Source organism: Apis cerana, linkage group LG3 (assembly GCF_029169275.1).
Source record: "Apis cerana isolate GH-2021 linkage group LG3, AcerK_1.0, whole genome shotgun sequence".
NCBI lineage: Eukaryota > Metazoa > Arthropoda > Insecta > Hymenoptera > Apidae > Apis > Apis cerana.
Window position 1 is genome coordinate 12,451,449 of NC_083854.1, and position 17,849 is coordinate 12,469,297.

The following is a 17,849-nucleotide window of genomic DNA, read 5'->3' on the forward strand; positions in this document are numbered from 1 at the left end:
TAAATAAAATACGAAATTCGATAAAAATTTTATCATTGTGAGATTATATCGCTTATGTGGATTGGATCAAAATTTGTCGTATTATCGATAATCAAATTCTTTCTTTTTTTTTTTCCGTTTGTTAATCCTTTTAATGAAATCGGTGTGATCGTTATGCTCTTATTGTGATTTATAGGATAATCAAGTTTCGATTCTCGACGACGGATAAAATTCCAATTTAACATTCCAATTAATTTAAATAATCTTGACGTCGGAATAGATATTGTAATTTCGTGCTTTGCAACTGTGTGTGAGTGTGGATAACCGCGTCGGAAGTTATTTATAAAGTAAAGTGTGTTTCTACATTTTCAACGCGAGATTCGCTCTTCGAGAATTCTTTGTGCCAAAATTAATATGACAACAAAATATTTTTATATACCCTTTGCTAATCGAAACTTAAAACGTGAATGTATTGCAAACCTGGCAATTCGTACTTTGTTTCCCTCGAGCAATTAAATATCCCCAAAATATCGAAAAAAACCACGTGCGAATTTCGAAATGTTATAAAATACATTTCACCCGAACGAATTTTCCCCAAGCCAATAATAACCTTCTTGCGCAACTTCTTCTTCTCTTGAATTAAAAAAAAAAAAAAAAAAATTGTAACGAACAAAAAAGAAAAAATTTCATTTCGTAATAAAGCATACAATTTTTAAAGTTGACCACGATCGTAGTCGTAAAACGATTTTCAACGTTCAAGGTTAAAGAAAATTGGAGAAGAATTCTTACCCTGAAACTTTTCCAATGCGTTGATATTAGATCCATCGATTGATAAATTATCAAAAAAAACAGAGCCTAATATTAATTCCGATATCGCGGGGTAACGGAACGCAGTGTGCCGGCACTGTCGCGTTCTTACCCCTTACCCCGAGATAGCCAGCTCGCGACCGGAGCACCGACCATGGAAAGAGACCGAAGGTACAACGAACGAGGACGGAGCGCGAAGGAAGAGAATGGGATAACCTGTGTGTATATACGGGTATACAGAGTGTACCGAAGGTAACTTCGATTACAATAGTATCAACGATTTTACCGGCATTAAAGCGGAGTAAAAAAAAATCCTCGTCGATTAACCTTATGCGCGTTATCAACAATTCTCTTCCTTTCGTCGTTTTATTTAAATCGTTTCATTCCCGATAACGAGATATTCCTAAACATTTCGAAGCACGACAAATTAGCACAAGGTCGTGATCAACTGCGTTAAACGGGCATCTTTTCTCTCTCTCTCTCTTTCTCTCTCCCCTCCTCTCTCTCTCTCTCTTTCTCTCTCGATTCAATATTGGAATTACGCTACGTTTATATCGACGATTCTACTCGTTCGTCGCTTTCCAATTCGTACACGACTCGCGTTTCACGGACTCGTTTTTCCGTTCGTACGGAATTGTTGCATGAAGAGAAAGAAAGAAAGAAAGAAAGAAAGAAAGAAAGAAAGGAAGGAGAAAAAAAGGACGTTGGTATTTTCAGAACGAGAGATTTACCCGTGTCCCCGACGAGGAACTAGTTTTCGATAAACGAGCACCTCCTCGTTAAGTGGCTCCACGAAGGGGGCCGAAATCGTACTCACCCTATATCCCCGAGCGTTGGCGGGATAGAGAGGGCCGGGAGGCGAAGGTGGGAGAGAGAGGGGCGTGCACGTAGAGGGAGCGGTGGGACAGAGAGAGCGAAATATTTTTATTAAAAGGAGGGAGGCGACTTAATGGAGGGAGAGAGACGGATTCGCGGCGCAGTACACCGTGTCGGATGCTGATGCTGCATTAAGCCCCGTTTGCACTTCCGCCCTTCCATTCGCGAGCTTCGATCCTTTTCATATGCTCCCTTCGCGCCGTTCCGTTCCCAGGAATTGTGTTTTCGATCATTTTAATTTCATAGTATAATATTCCCGCCAATTCTACCGAGAGTAATCCCGACCGCGGTGTGTACTCGTTGTCGCGTTGATTTTTTTTTTTTTCTTCTTTTTTTACGCAAGCATTTTCGGTCCAACGAATTTGAATGAAACCATGGTGGAGATTTGGAACGCTTTGAGGGGAATAATAGCATCAGCCGGATCCGATGAACGTCAATTACGACGAGTAAAGAAAAAAGAATGAAATTCGCCCGTCTGGTATGGTTAAATGGGAACGAAATACGATTCTAAAATGTTGTTGCTTTATTAACGAGAATATTTCTTTTGCGGGGAAATTATAAATTTATATTAAAATGAAAATAAACGTTAAACGGGATAAAAATAATTATATCGTGCTAGACAGAGTGATAGCTAAAAATAAAATTCTACACGTGTACACGGTAGAAATAGATTATTTAACTTGTATCACAAATATTAGATGCATGATAATTTGCATCAAATTTTTAATACAGCTTCACGATCTTTTATACATTTTTTTTGTACTTGTACGTATTTCAAAGAATATAACGAAACGAGATACACAATGAGAAGTCTCATTGTGGTGAAGAACCATCGACAAACAATGTTACGAAGAGGGGAACCGCATGTCTAAGGACATAATCATAAAAGAAATCCTTCCAAATGGAAGCGCTATTGACTCGGTGGCGGTGTTGCATACCAATAAATGGATATCGACCTCCCGAATTTAAAATTTCGTCATGTAGACAGCCTCGATCTTATCGACTCTCGGCCGATATATAGTCGAAGTAGAAAACGATACACATTGTTAACTATGGGGCTGTTTTTATCGAGTAAAACTAGTCTTCCTCGTGTTTGTTCGCGACTTAAGGCAAACACGAGGTATACCAACAAGGTCACGTGATGGACTTCGTTCAGGACGAGACGAGGGAGCATACATAGAAGGGAGACGTCACTGACCGTGAACGCACGCGAGACTCGCGACAATTTTGTCCACGGCATAGCAGGAACTCCGTGCATCGGCAGATAAAGCGGAAGAATGCGGCCTCGATGAACTTTGATTCGGGGAAAATGCGCTTTCTGCCATTTTCTAATCGGCTCTTTCTAATGGACGGTTAAAACGAATGCCGGTTAAAATGTATTCGTCGTCTATAATATCCACGACAAAATATCTTTTTCTCTGGGAAAAAATATCTTCAAATTCGTTCGTGAATGAATTGTACATATAAATAAATTTTTTGTCCCTAAAGGAAAAAGAAATCTATCTCAGCGAATACAATTTATTAATCGGTAACAAGTGCATCACATGGTTTCTGTCAATCCGAAAAAATGTTCGACGTTGATTTGACGAAATATCGAGGAAATGTATCTGAATTGATGTGATATATTGGGATACACTGATTTGAGATGATTAAATGCGATTGCTTTTTATTTTTTGTTTTTCTTATACTTCGATTATTTAATTAAATATAAATGAATAAAATTTGATTTATTTTAATACGTATTCATAATAGTAGCATTGCAATTAATTTGTAAATAGTTATACTTATTATAGTTTATGATATTGAATTCATATATGCAACGAATAACGTTTCATTATCTCCTTTTTGAATAAAAATATAATACGCATATTATAATAATTTTATAAAATTTATTAAAATATAAAAAAAATTGTATTTAAAATTTTTTTTGGAATAAAATTAATATTTCATATAGAAATCTGTGTTATCGGCTGAATGATGTTCGAGATTCGCATCATTTCTTACCAGAGAGCACAATGGTTCCTTATCGTTCATTATTATTTTAAACGAAATCACAAGACGTAACTTTTCCATCGATTAAAAGTAACATTGTAATTAAGAATTAAAAAATTCTGGATTCACGTTAAAAAATTAACTTGTAACTTTAGATATTTATGAATTTGTCGAAAGATGGATACGATAATGTCGATTATTAATATTTGAATTAAATTTATCGATGTTATTTATCTAGATAATAATCTTGTATTTATGAAATCCTCATATTATTTTAATAATATAAATATAAATCGTTCATCTCGATACACCGAATGCTAATATTATTGTCGTTAACGAATATTTTTCCTCTTTTCACTTGTTATTCTCATTTTCCAATTCGTTGTAAAATTATTAAAAAATGTTTATATTATGGAAAATCGTTTTAAACGTAAAATAAACAATATCTCTAGACTTGAAACGATATTTTTAGTATACGAAGCTGAATAAAAACATAAAAAAAATTCTCACGTATATATATTTGGCCCGATACTTCCTGATCGCTACAGGTGGTCCGGTAAAACCTTCTTTTAGGTTTGGTACGCCTACACGTTTCAAGACGTCATTGGATTTTCTCTAATCCAACTCATTCCATTCTTTCGTCCGATTCCATTGATGCTAACAACATAAACCGGTGAACTGGTCGCTGATACAACTCGTTACGTCAATTGCTAAATTTGAATTTCACTCGGCTTTGCAGAAGTTTAACCTCTCTGGACGTCAATCGAATCACTGAACCTAACTAATCGATCGAAACGCCGTACAATTGGCGGGAATTTACATATGCCCGCGGGAAAATTTGATTTTGAGTTCTACGATTATTACGAAATATTTACACAAATTTTAGAAAATTGTTCAGTCGCATAAAAATATTAATATAATATTGAATTATGAATAAAATTATTATACAATTGATAAAAATCACGAATAATGATGCTCCCTATGGATTCATAAAAGTGTCAAATTAGTATCAAAAATTTATACGTACATTGACCGATTATTTTTATTGTATATCTATATTTCGTACATACAACTTAATATAACTTCAGTTCTTTTATTTCTTTTATACTAAACACTTTCATCCAAAGCAATATATTTTCGCGACTTTTCTCCAACAAAGATCCGTTTCATCGTTACAATCGCATACATGTATTCAATTTTTTTCTGAATACTCACATTGACGTCAGACATTATTTTTACTGGAAATATTATGTACATATAAAATCAACGATTTTAGTTAGGAATTTAATTATGCATTCATCATCTATAACGATTAAACAATAAGTATCAAAAAACATTCACATTGATAAACCATATATGTTCTTTTCTTTTCATTTTTCATCATTTCTTCATTTGATTTCATTAACGTATACGTGTGATATTTGTATAGAATTTATTTATAAAGTTGTTAAACTGAAAATTGTTTTAAATATTCAAACATAAAAAATACGAGACTTACTCATCGTTTTATCTACTACTGTATCTATTACTGTATCTAGTGTACAACAATACATCCGCTCTATCGTATAGTATGAATATTTTTATCATTCCACTCAAAAAAAAATTAATTTTCCTTATAGAATCTTATCTTCTATTTTTAATTAATTAATTTCTTTCTTCTATTTTCAATTTAATAAAAATTTGAGGAGCATTACGAATATAAATAATTTTAAATAAAAATTAATTTTTTTTTACAAGGAGGATAATTTTACCGTTTCGACGAGAGAATTATAAAACGAAGATAAATATTTAAATACCTCAAGAATAAATCACAATGTATAATACCGATACAACCGGAATTGATAAGAAAAATTTTTCTTACAAAAAGTAACATTGTCATTTATTTACAATAATCTCTGTGTGTAAATAATGATTTATATTAATGAATGAAACGTTTTTTAATATAAGGATAAGAGAAAATTGATAAAATAAACTTGTGAATTCTTCAACTTCTAGTCAGCTCTAAACCGATAAACCTGGTTTCTCTCTAAATTTATCGCTGGTGATTAATCCCTGTAACTGTAGATACTATAAACTTCAAAAAATTATAAAAACCGTGATCATATTACCCGCTCAACAACCTTAAAAAATCCACATCTCATCGATACACCACTTTATCACCCATCCGTACAATTCATGCAAGAGACAAATTTTTTACATTTTTCTTTTTTTTTTTTTTTGTTTTAATTACGATCTATCCATCTAAAAATAAAATTTTTAAAAATTAATTCTTAAATATTTATTCAAATTAAATTGGAGGAGGAAGGATTTGGAAGGAATGGAACAAATGCGCAAATATCAAGCTTCTGGAAATATCACCTTCATCGAGGAATAACAACGATTCTGTTACGCATAACTGGCCGATCCATTCGGATACTACGGATTCGGGGAAAATCATTCAAATGAAACTTTGCATTTCGCGGAATTATATATGTAACAAAGTTCAAAATTATATATATTTTACGCTCACGCCTACGTCATCTCGATCAGCGATAATAGAAAAATTTTCTCCGATATTACGTCACATTATACCGATATCGTTCGTTAAAATATTTTTTAACGAGTAGAAAGGAAGATTGACCGATATCGCAAATTCATTGAATTTTCCTTCAAACCGTATATTCGACGTATTATTATTATTATTATTATTATTTCTTTCTTTCTTTCAACGAACAAGAGGGAAAATATTTAATCCTTGTCCCGAATGTTCTCATTTTGATTCACACTAGTTATTTCGATTTTACCGAAGAAAGAATACGAATTTGCGATCTATTTCCAATTTACATTTTCAAAAATGTGAAAATACGCACGATCGAAGTCGGATTATCGAAAGATTGCACGTTGTATTCGTACCAGTTATACTTTCCTCTTAAAGGTTAGGAAAAGAGGTATGCTTGCTTTAGTAAATGGACTTTTTTCACCTGGTGAACAGAGATCCAAAACTTAATAAATTATCCAATCGATATTTCTGACCACGATGTATCTCGTGCATTTTGGATAAGAGATAAGTGCCTGGATAAGAGATAATAATAAATAATATGAATCACAACATATACGTAACGATAATTATACCAAGACTATATAAGATATAAGAAAAATTAAAGTAGATTAATCCAAGCAGAAATTTATCGTTTAAGCAATTCACGTAAAAACATTAATCATTTTATACACTAATTCAACGATATTAAAATATTTATCTTTTTCTTTTAACCTATATAAAATCATGAAAATTTAATTATCGATCGATATATGGAAGGTTTAAACGTAACTAACCTAAAATATATAATTCGATAAAGAAACTCTTCGGTTTCATTCCCTTTTTTGAACGATCCATCCGATGTGTAATTACAACACCTGTCTACTCGATCTAAGAATGTAAGTATGATGCATCGTACAAGTAATCGTGCACTGATAAATAAAGGCCTTGTGCCTCGAGGAGTGCGAACAGTGCGCTGGCGGACATCGATGGGTGAACCACGTGGATTTCGACAGAGATTATACTACATACATATATACATATATACACATATACATACACGCAATTACGTGATTCGATAAATTTAAATATCAATTGATAGAAGAACAATCGCATAATACGGGAAAAATCGGAAAAGAAAGAAAGAAAGAAAGAAAGAAAGAAAGAATCATCGCCCGAACGATTTAATTTCGATTCGAAATTCGACATCGAAAAGTGAACATTGTTTGCGCGCGAATGCGCGTGTTGTTAGAATTTGTCGTCTTTTTTTCACGGATTAATTAAAGCCGCGATGATAATTGGTAACAGTGAGATAAAAGTTACGTAATTTCAATGCGAACGTATTGTTTCCATTGTAATTAATTTCTTTCCTTTTTTCAACTGGATAACGGTGCGAAGGAACAGGTATGATATACAAAAAATTAAGCACGATTCGACGCACAATTTTATAATTATAACGAGGATACGGTTTCTCGAAAATATAATTTTTTATCCTTTCTTCTACAACCATCTTCTTATTATTTGTTTTCAAAGATCCGGTTTTTATTTTATTTATTTATTTGTTTTCTTTTCTTCTTTGAAATAATATATATATATACAGGACCATTCATTTTTATCAATACATGTCGAGTGTCATTTTAATATTAATTCATCGGGTTTTTACCACATTGATAGATGACTAATTTTTCGGTTATTCCTTACAAACCGCATCTTACAATATTCCTTATTCCAAAGTCATTAATTAACGCAATCGGTGGATGCTTCTCGAAACTCACGTCGCGATTATGACTGATTAAATAACGATTAAATAACGACGATTAAATAACGCTATCTGTTGTTACAGGTCTCGTGCGATTTCAAGCGCGATACATAACCGGCGACTTTATTAAGATTTATTAAGAAGATTACTAATTCTCTTTTAGTTAAATATACCGATTCTGCTCTTCGACGAAATAACCAGAGAAGAAGAAGAGAAACTCGTTCCGTTATCCAAGTTAATACTCGTTCCAATCTCAGCCTTATTATTTTCCTTATAGTTCATTATCGCTCGTTTGATCGAAAATAATCAGAGAAGGAGGAGTTGTACAAACTGATGGAAATAATAATCTCCGTTATCTGAAATCTCTCTTTAAATCTTTAACCGACCATTGATTCGAATAATTTGGAGAAGGGACCTGTGAAAAATAAAAAAAAAAAAGTTAGAATCAAGAGAAGAAAAATATATAAAGAATGTTATTAACCGGAAGAATATTTCGAATTTTCTATCTCTCTCTGGCTGCACGTGAAGTTTCTTTAACCAAAGGCGAAGGTATTTTCATTAACGAGAAAGGAAGGAGAAATTAGACCGAAGTTGTAAAGATCTGTGTGCAAACTGGCAGAGTGGCATTAAGAAAATTTGGAAAATTTTGGAAAAGAATTTGTTTTGCACAAGTATTTGAGGAACGTTATAAAACGTTTTTTTTTACGGCAGTGTTTGCAGAAATAGAATCGAAGGAATGAAAATGTCTGGAACCGTGAAAAAATTTCTAGTGTTGTTGCAGATTTTTTTTTGCGAATTGACGATTTGCACCGCTCGCATAAATGAACCACCGGTCATACATTCGATCCCTTTGGTACGTGTTAACTCATTGGCCCAAAGATAATCTTTAAATATGGTGAAACATAATGCAAACGTATTAATTCTTAAACTTAAAAGTTACGCAATCAAATTTGGAATTATAAAAGAATTAATATAAAAAAATTGCTTTATATCTTGTAAAATTATAATTTAAGATTGGCAATGGAAAGTATCTTGGATAGAATTTGTGATTTGTTTTCATGAAGTTACTGCATAAAGTTAAAGGAAAGATCAACTTTGAAACTCTTGAGTCAATGATTCATGCATGTAATATCCATTTAAATAATGGAAATAATTAATAATTGAATAAAGTTTTCTCATGAATTTTTCACGCTGTAAATGATAAATGAAAAATATATAAACACTTGTAAATAGTACTACGTAATAATTTACAATAATGAGATTGACAATTCTATTTCAAATGTAAAATCATTAATTATAAATGTTTAACTCTTGTAAAGTTTTGTTTTATTACATTACGTTGCGTTATATCATTTTATCAATGAAATTTTCATGATTGGATAACGAATTCCTTTAGATATCGATAAGATAAATTTTTAGATCGATTTTATATACCTTTGACATGCGTAAAAACGGCCTTCGATTTTATCCTACAGGAAAACAAGACAACGACACTCGACGAATACAAAAATTTACCTGTGGTTGGAAAATGTTGCCCGGTGGGCGAAGTTTTTGTAATAAACGTAACTGGAAAAGCGGTTTGCACAGTTATGGATTCCTTCATTATCGAAAATTTCTCTCCTATTTTCCATGATTTTAATGGTACTGGTTATGTATTTTCGGGTCAGGTTGAAAGTCCGTTTGTCGCGATTATTGGAAATCCCTGTGAGTACAAAAAGTGAGTATAAAATATTCAAATTATGTACATAGTTAAATTAATATTAATTTTACTCAGCTTTTATTTGAATATCGTAAAACCGAATACAAATAATCAAACCTTGTATGTTCTTTCTCTTGTTCTCAAATGTCAAAAGAAAAAGCAATTTCATCTCAAATCTATCGTATCGTAATATCGTGCATTCTTTGTATTCAAGTTTTATATTCAAGGATACGTAACATTCTTTCTTAATTCAAATGTAAATAATGATTGCATTTGAAATATTATCTTAATCTGTCCGCTATGTTTCTAAGAATGCAATTTTTCACTGAAACTATTAAGCATACATTAGAAGGATATAACTTGAAAAAAAATAAAATTTTGCATTATTCTTTTATATAGATATATTTTAAATTCAAGCGAAGACGTGCAAGATTTTCATTTATTATTAACAAATGGTTCGATATTTGCACCTGAACACAATCCAAAAATATTGCAACCTGGAATCGATTACTGCATAGAAATTATTCCAGAGATGGGAATCAACACTTTTGTGTGTTTTTCTAAAGGTGAACCCTGAAATACATATACATACATATATACATACATACATACATATTGTTAAATAAAATCAATTCACGTGTTAACATTAACAAAATTGTTTCAGATCGCACAATAATAACCGCAGACTCTCGAATTACGATCTACGCTTACGGCCTTTTAATATCTGTACCATTCTTAATTCTTACAATTGTTGCGTATTACATCACACCAGAATTAAAAGATGTATATGGAAAAGCAGTGTGTTGTTATTGCGGATGTTTGGCTCTTACTTTCGTTATGTTAGTAATCATACAATTACGGAATATAGAATTGTCGAATCAAACTTGTACAAATATAGGTAAGATGGTATATTTGATATCGTATAATACGTATCTAATAAGTCATGATCACTGAATATAGATAGTAAATGGTAAGATAGAAGCTTACACGAAAAAAAATTCTTAAGTATTTTATCTGAAATTATTAGATACTTACAGTTACAACAGAATTGTATCTGAACTTAAATTATTACTGTACTTATTATTTAAATGAAAAATCCTAAATAGTGAAAAGAAACACGTATTATATAAATTCTAGTTATATAAGTCATAATATATTCTTTAACGAGTTCAAATGAATGAAATTATATTCTATTGTTACCGTACAATGTAATTAGTCCATAGAAGTAGAATGATATAGCAAAGACCAATGTTTTTTAGAATTTAAGATCAACAACAATGCGATTGAATTTTCCAGCATTCGTTATCCAATTCTCTTTCATCGCCTGCTTCTTCTGGCTAAATGCGATATGCATTGAAATGTGGTTATTAGTGCGTTTCTACGTCGGTAAATGTAGGAACAAAGGATATTGTCGGGAAATCTGCAAGAGGACAGAATCAAAAACATTGTTTTTTTGGTATTCTTTATGGTGCTGGGGTCCCTCGATGATACTTATCCTTGTCTCAATAATCATGGATCTTAATCCAGTGATACCTGCAACTTACGTGAAGAATTCCGGCAAGGAAAGTTGTTCGTTCAAAAGTAAGTTAAGTATTTGAATTTTAGATCAACACGAAACATTTTGAGTAAATGGTATATAATCTATTGAATGATATAATAAGGATTCTAATTGTCGTTCTTATTTTTATTCCTATGACATTTTCAAGAAATTCTTTTGATTTCAATTTAACCTCTGTTTTTTTTATATCCATAAAAAAAATTTCACAGAATATCGATCATATTAATCTTGAAATACATATAAATGATAAAATAATATTCAGTAAAATATTCAAACAAACGTATCATTGTTAAATTAAAATTTTTTAAATTATTATCTTTAAATTTGCAGCTGAAGACAAAGCGATACCATACTTTTATGTACCAATTGGTTTACTTCTCCTCGGGAATGTGATTCTTTTTATTTTAACTTTCATCAAATTGACTAAATATCAAAGGCAACTTGACTTGAGACGTCTTAGAAGAAACGAGCCATCGGATCAAGACGATCGAAGGACTCTTCGAGATTTAATGAGAACCGCATTTGTCTGTATGCTAATTTTCTTTTTAATGGGCTTAAATTGGATGATGGAATTAATATTCTGGTACATCAATGGAGATTCCTTCAACTGGTCCTCTTTCGACCTCATAAACGCTCTTCAAGGTGTTCTTATTTTTGGTTTGTTCGTACTACGAAGGCCACCGAGGGATTTTATATGGAATAGAATACAAAAATTTCGAGGTATTAATGAAATACCAGAACGAGAAATTGGAAGCATGGAATTGGGTCTGCTTCAGATGATGAATGGTGATCTTGTGTCTAGATAGACATGATTATTGTTTAAAAATAATTTATTTTTCGATCCTTTTTCAAATTTATTGAAACATCACAAAAGGATTACAAATCAACTGCCGAAAATGCTTGAAAGTTCCTTGAAGAGATGTACAATTTTAGTATAACTTATTTATAAAGTATTGAATTAGTCAAATATGAAAAAATTGACGATTTTTATATATTTATTTTAAACAAGACTTATCGAATTATTATTTATTAATTAACGAGTTAGAAGAAATTAGTTGACTCACATCACATGAACAATATATATTTCATTAACATCATGCATAACAATTTATTTTGTATATTATCTTGATTTTGAATAAGCAACGTGGTTTATAATTTATTTAAAAGAACTTGATCATGTATTATGAATACAAGAATAATTTTATATTAATAAAAACTGGATATTATAGATTGTGTATATGTACATATATATATATATATATTTACATTTTATTGTTAGATTTTATTATTCAAAAACAAATGATATAAATTAATGAAGGAGAGATTTGATAAAGTACATAATTTATTTCTAAAATAAATTTACATTATTTAATAAATGTATTCACATTTTTGAAGAATTATAGCCTGCTTTTTAAAAACTTGTTTTGATTATATAAAAACATCTGCAACTTGTTTTATAGTACATGCAAATTGTATGTATACTGATTATGTAACAATAAAATACCAGATAAATTATATTATATATATATATATATAATATAATTGTATATATATATATATATATATATATATACATTAAAATCTGACATTAAAAAATTTTTAATATTTTTTAGATATAAAAAATATTGTTAATTAAAGATATTCAGTATCAAAGATATATCAATTTCATTTATTTATGTATCTATCATTTTTTTAATAAATATTGTTTTTTTAAATAATTTAATTAATATTTGTCTTTTTAATTAAAAAAAAATATTATTTATTTTGTGTATTATATTAATATTAAATATTCTTGTATTATCATTTCAAGTCCTCGTTTTTGTATTGGGATAATAGATAATAGATATCTTTTCAATATGTTTATTTCAAAACAAAATCATAAATGATATTTAAGAAACTTTTTGACCAATGAAAAATATTATTTATTTGTACCTTTTGATACTACAGTGTACATTTGTATGTTTTATTTCTGTTTCTAAAATATTATATAAAAATAAAATAGTGTGGATTTGTATAACCAAATCCATTGCCACAATTACAATTACAATATTTTACGGATCGAAACGAAAAATTTCTTAACAAAATAATAAATATTGATTATTATCTACGAGTGCTTTTTCGAACATTAAGTACGCAAAATAACATTGGCATACTCGTTATAAGCTCTGTGATGTAAAACAATTAAGCATTAATGCTTTTGGGTAATAATTAATAACCCAAACCAGGTACCTAAAGTAATTTTTGAACATTAATGTTGTACAAGTTACATTGTATCATTTAAAGAGTATTTTTCACATTTATGCGTATTTTTGCTGTTGCATTATCCAGTAAATACTATTTCAACAAAATTTTATATATCATTTTATGTATAAAAATATTAAATTATGTGATAAAGTAAGGACTAATTTTTACAAATTTATTACAAAAATATAGCTTTTTTTTATTAATTAAATTATTTAGTTGTTTAAAAAGAAATTATTGAATAATACATTTACTGAATAATACATTTGTGTAATTGGTAATTTTTTTCATTTTAAATATTTGATCATAATTTCAAGAAAATTTACATTTATACATAACTAAACATATACATAATCATAACATATCAAATGTGTAAAAGTTTTCAAAACTTTTTCTGATTTTATAATGATGACTAACAAAAATTATCATTTTAATATAAATAAAATAAATTTAAATAAAATTTACTTTTTATAACTTGTTTTTTTGGTCACTATGCATTTTATGTAACATACAATAATTTAATTCATTATTATAATTATAAGATAATTAAGATAAGAGAATAAAAAATTAATATATGGAATATAATATAATAATTTGTTTGAAAAATAATAGTAAACACATTAAAGGTTTACTATAACAAAATCGATATATAATTTCAAATATCAGATATCTTGAAAAGAGATATCTGATTTATCTTCAATATATTTCATATATATTAATGTTCATAAGATCAAATAACATACTGCTAAAAGATAATACTTTTGAAAATTTTCAATTTTTTTCTCTACAATTATCTTTATTTATTTTAAAACAAATAAAGATATCTTATAAATCAACTTAAATCGTTAATATTCTTTAATGTTCGTTTAATGTATATGTTGTATAAGCATAAATGTAAAGTAATATTTTAATTTTTTAAAAATAACTATTATAAGAAAATAACAAAATTATAAAGCTCAAAAAACTACATTTGAATAAAATAATATTCAATCACTCGGTGAAACTATTCATATGAATTTGATAATTTTTGAACATACATAAAGTGTCACAATTACATGTTCTAGTAATTATCACTGGTGATTATTATTGGTGATTATGATGCATAAACTAATTGAAAAACTAATTAAAATTTATCAGATAGGTCTGTGATGGCCTGGAAAAGGTGGGCTAACACCTAAAATTCCCAAAAGATTTCCTCGCTGAGCAACATAAACCAAACGATACATTCCGGGTGCTCGGAGAGCCGTATCATTAAAGTAAATTCGTTCAATAATCGAATGAGGTTCAAAAGGAATTGGCGATGATTTACCTAATATAAATTTTTATCATAAATTCGATAAAATAATTGTGGTGTAATGTGAAAATATAAATAAAATAAAATAATTAGTACATTTAAAGAATTATAACAAAATTATAATATCTTACCTCGGCCCACATATTCATAAACAATATATTCATCTAAACTGGAAAATTCATTGGGAAATAAACCTACCCAGTCACCACTAGCAGGTCTGGCATCTCCCAATAATTTATATGACACTGAATTTTCTTCGTCTATAAACCAAGATGATACCGGTTGAAATTCTACACCATAATCTTCTATACATGGTCTGATCTGTGAATACAATACAAATCTTTATACTAATAATTTTTATCATAATTAATTTTAATTAAATTTCATCAAAATTTTTTCAAAATTATTATTATTAATGATTATGATCCATATAAAATCTTACAATAATATCAAATTCACCAGTAACAGGTTTGTGATCTGATTGTATATAATTGGAATGACTTTTATAATTATGTTGAATGACATTTAATTTAACATCATCATAAATATTTGCATTTACTCTGTATAAAATTCTATCAGTCCATGATGGTCGACGTCTAATATGAAAAAATGAAAATTTTTAATTTAAAAAAAAAAAAAACAAAAATATAATAAAAATATAATAATAAATAGACATTACTTAAGATCATATTCTTGAGATGCAAATTCATATTTATAAGTAGGAGGGAATGTAATAGCACTTTCATTCAATTCAGCAAAAGCTTCTCCTTTTTCCATTACCATTTTCAATTGATCTTTAGTTAACAAGGTTGTTAGTTGATTTTTTTTAATCAATAAGTCAATCTCTGTGGCAGTTAAATCTTCTCCGTGTAATCGAAAATTTAAATCTCCAATCCAAAATACATAACTATATATAGAAATAATAATAATATAATTGACGAATAACGTTATTTTAAATATAATATTTATAAAAAATATTATAATATTTACATTTATAGAAAATTAATTTATTCTCAAATTAAATTACCAATTCAAAAAATTACTTACTCATGGAATAATATTCTTGATGTATCTGGATTACTAAAGCTATGATTTGTAAGTATTGTATTATAATCCACAATTCTATCTGCCAATAAATGATCATGTGGTGTCAAGTGTGTATTTACTACACACATGTTAATTCCATATATATTTAGTCTTATACTCACTGCACCTTTGTTTCCCTATAAATAATATATTATTAAAAAAAAATTAAAAAACAATTTCACGCAATAATACAATATTTATGCAAAATTTTGTCTTACCCACATGCCTCCACATCCTGTTCGTGTATATTGAGTTTCTATTGATCTCAAATGTGTGATATGTTTTCTTAAGCAAAAAATATTTAGAACAAGACCCTGTAAACGCTGCGTACGTATTTTTACATAATCATACTTCTTTAACACTTCTCTACAAAAATTTTAAATTTTTAAAAATTTTAAATTCTTTTCTAAAGAGAAAAGAACAAATTAATACAATAATTGATAATTTTCAGAAACTAATTATTAATGTACATATACAATTAAACTTATTGTATTAATATTTTTCATTTTTATGTTTATTACCTAAAAGATTTAGTCCATGGATCTTCAAAGAATATATCCATTACCATATTTTGTGGTTGAGCTTTAACTTCTTGTAATCTAATATGTATAATTTAACTTTATTTAAGTAACTTTAATTATACATGTATTTTATATATAATACATATATTTATATAAAAAAAAATTATATATACCCAATAAAATATAAATCAGCTAATGTTCTTGAATTGTTAATATTATTGAGATCAAGGAGTTTATTTAAACTTTGTTCTGGATATTTTGTTGCCACATTCCATGTAACAAAATATATTCTAAATACATAATAAATAATATTTTATTATTAAAATTATTTATAATAATAAAATATAAATAATAAATAAATTGATCAAATTGATCAAATATAATAACAAATGCATATCTTTAATTTGATATTAAATTTTTAATTCATCATTTAAACGTGAAATATAAGTAAGATAAAAAATTACAGTGTAATATAATATGTATGTGTAATCAGAAAAAAAAATATTGAATAAAATATATATAGATAAAAAAGCATACAAAAATTTTACTTACCTAAGATATTTCAATTTGTCAGCCATTTTTAAATATTGTGATATAAGTTGTAACAAAGTTTTACTTTAATTTTATTAACATTAAAAATCAGGTACACTATAGTGACTATGCAATGTTTTCCAACATGTTTTATAGGTTAAGAAATAGCATAATAAATGTCAATAATCGATTAAATAATTTCTTCGTTTTAAATTTTCATTAAAATATTATTAACAAGTATTCCAACAAAGAAATTACAAAAATCACATTATTTTTCTATTAGGATACATGGAAATAATATTTGTACGAGGAATCATACCGTTGACAGCTGCAAAGAAAGTATCTCCTTTAGATTAGGAACATGACGTCAAGAATACAACCTGCATTTACATACTCACTGTATGGATATGTATATATACATAAATACTTATATATTGCAATTATAATAGAGAAAATACAGCAATTATATATGTAAGTGTATGTTTGGTGGTGAGAGAAGATCAAATAAATCATTATATTAACTCTAGTTTTTTTGAACTGCTTTTTCATTTTAATTAATAGAATTTAATTAATAGAATTTAATTAATCCCGTTTTTTATTTTAATTAATTTAAAGAGTTCTACTTACTATGTAGAATATTATCATGTATAAATAGTAGCTTGAAAGTAAAATTGAATAATATATTTTTTTAATTTTATTTATTATTAAATTTATTAAAAAAATAACATGAGAATAAAAATATTATAAATGTAAAACATTGTTTTCAATGCATAGACCGATTCACTCGATAAATGAAATATATTGAATAATTTAAATAAATTAAATGAAAATACCTGAAATTCTTTTGAAGATTTTAACTCCTTTAATTTCGAATGATTATTAAAAAAACGATAAATAAAGTAAATCTTTAATTCTCAAATTAACTCTAGTTCGAACTTAAAACGATACTATCATTCTGATGTATATTCCATTATAGAACTAATTGATTTAT

The 17,849-nt window shown here is 28.3% G+C and overlaps 2 protein-coding genes and 1 long non-coding RNA gene across 3 annotated transcripts; 1 reads left to right on the forward strand and 2 right to left on the reverse strand.

Moving 5' to 3' along the window:
• Positions 1-2,398: 2,398 nt before the first annotated feature.
• On the reverse strand, positions 2,399-7,107 carry LOC133665842 (uncharacterized). Its single transcript, XR_009829247.1, has 3 exons — positions 6,967-7,107; positions 6,615-6,705; positions 2,399-5,895 (listed from the first exon to the last, which is right to left on the reverse strand). It is a non-coding gene; the product is annotated as an uncharacterized LOC133665842 (long non-coding RNA).
• Positions 7,108-7,138: 31 nt separating this feature from the next.
• Positions 7,139-13,999, forward strand: LOC108001118 (G-protein coupled receptor Mth2-like). The gene is made up of 7 exons (XM_017061981.3): positions 7,139-7,573; positions 8,013-8,781; positions 9,404-9,645; positions 10,027-10,193; positions 10,292-10,525; positions 10,924-11,208; positions 11,516-13,999. Exons 2-7 carry the CDS (start codon positions 8,665-8,667, stop codon positions 11,989-11,991), a joined length of 1,521 nt encoding a protein of 506 aa, XP_016917470.2. The 5' UTR covers positions 7,139-7,573; positions 8,013-8,664; the 3' UTR covers positions 11,992-13,999.
• LOC108001097 (inositol polyphosphate 5-phosphatase K) lies at positions 13,084-17,481 on the reverse strand. The gene is made up of 9 exons (XM_017061954.3): positions 16,880-17,481; positions 16,501-16,617; positions 16,328-16,405; positions 16,025-16,172; positions 15,768-15,943; positions 15,400-15,627; positions 15,163-15,316; positions 14,852-15,041; positions 13,084-14,735 (listed from the first exon to the last, which is right to left on the reverse strand). The coding sequence occupies exons 1-9, from the start codon at positions 16,903-16,905 to the stop codon at positions 14,560-14,562; spliced, it is 1,293 nt and encodes a 430-aa protein (XP_016917443.1). The 5' UTR covers positions 16,906-17,481; the 3' UTR covers positions 13,084-14,559.
• Positions 17,482-17,849: the final 368 nt, after the last annotated feature.

Coding starts and splice junctions, on each gene's coding strand:
- LOC108001118 (XM_017061981.3), top strand. CDS start 8,665: ATGAAAATGTCTGGAACCGTGAAAAAATTTCTAGTGTTGTTGCAGATT. Junction 8,782..9,403: donor TCATACATTCGATCCCTTTG/GTACGTGTTAAC, acceptor TTTATCCTACAG/GAAAACAAGACAACGACACT. Junction 10,194..10,291: donor TTTTGTGTGTTTTTCTAAAG/GTGAACCCTGAA, acceptor AAATTGTTTCAG/ATCGCACAATAATAACCGCA.
- LOC108001097 (XM_017061954.3), bottom strand. CDS start 16,905: ATGGCTGACAAATTGAAATATCTTAG. Junction 16,173..16,327: donor CCATGGACTAAATCTTTTAG/GTAATAAACATA, acceptor AAATTTTTGTAG/AGAAGTGTTAAAGAAGTATG. Junction 14,736..14,851: donor TTATGAATATGTGGGCCGAG/GTAAGATATTAT, acceptor AATTTATATTAG/GTAAATCATCGCCAATTCCT.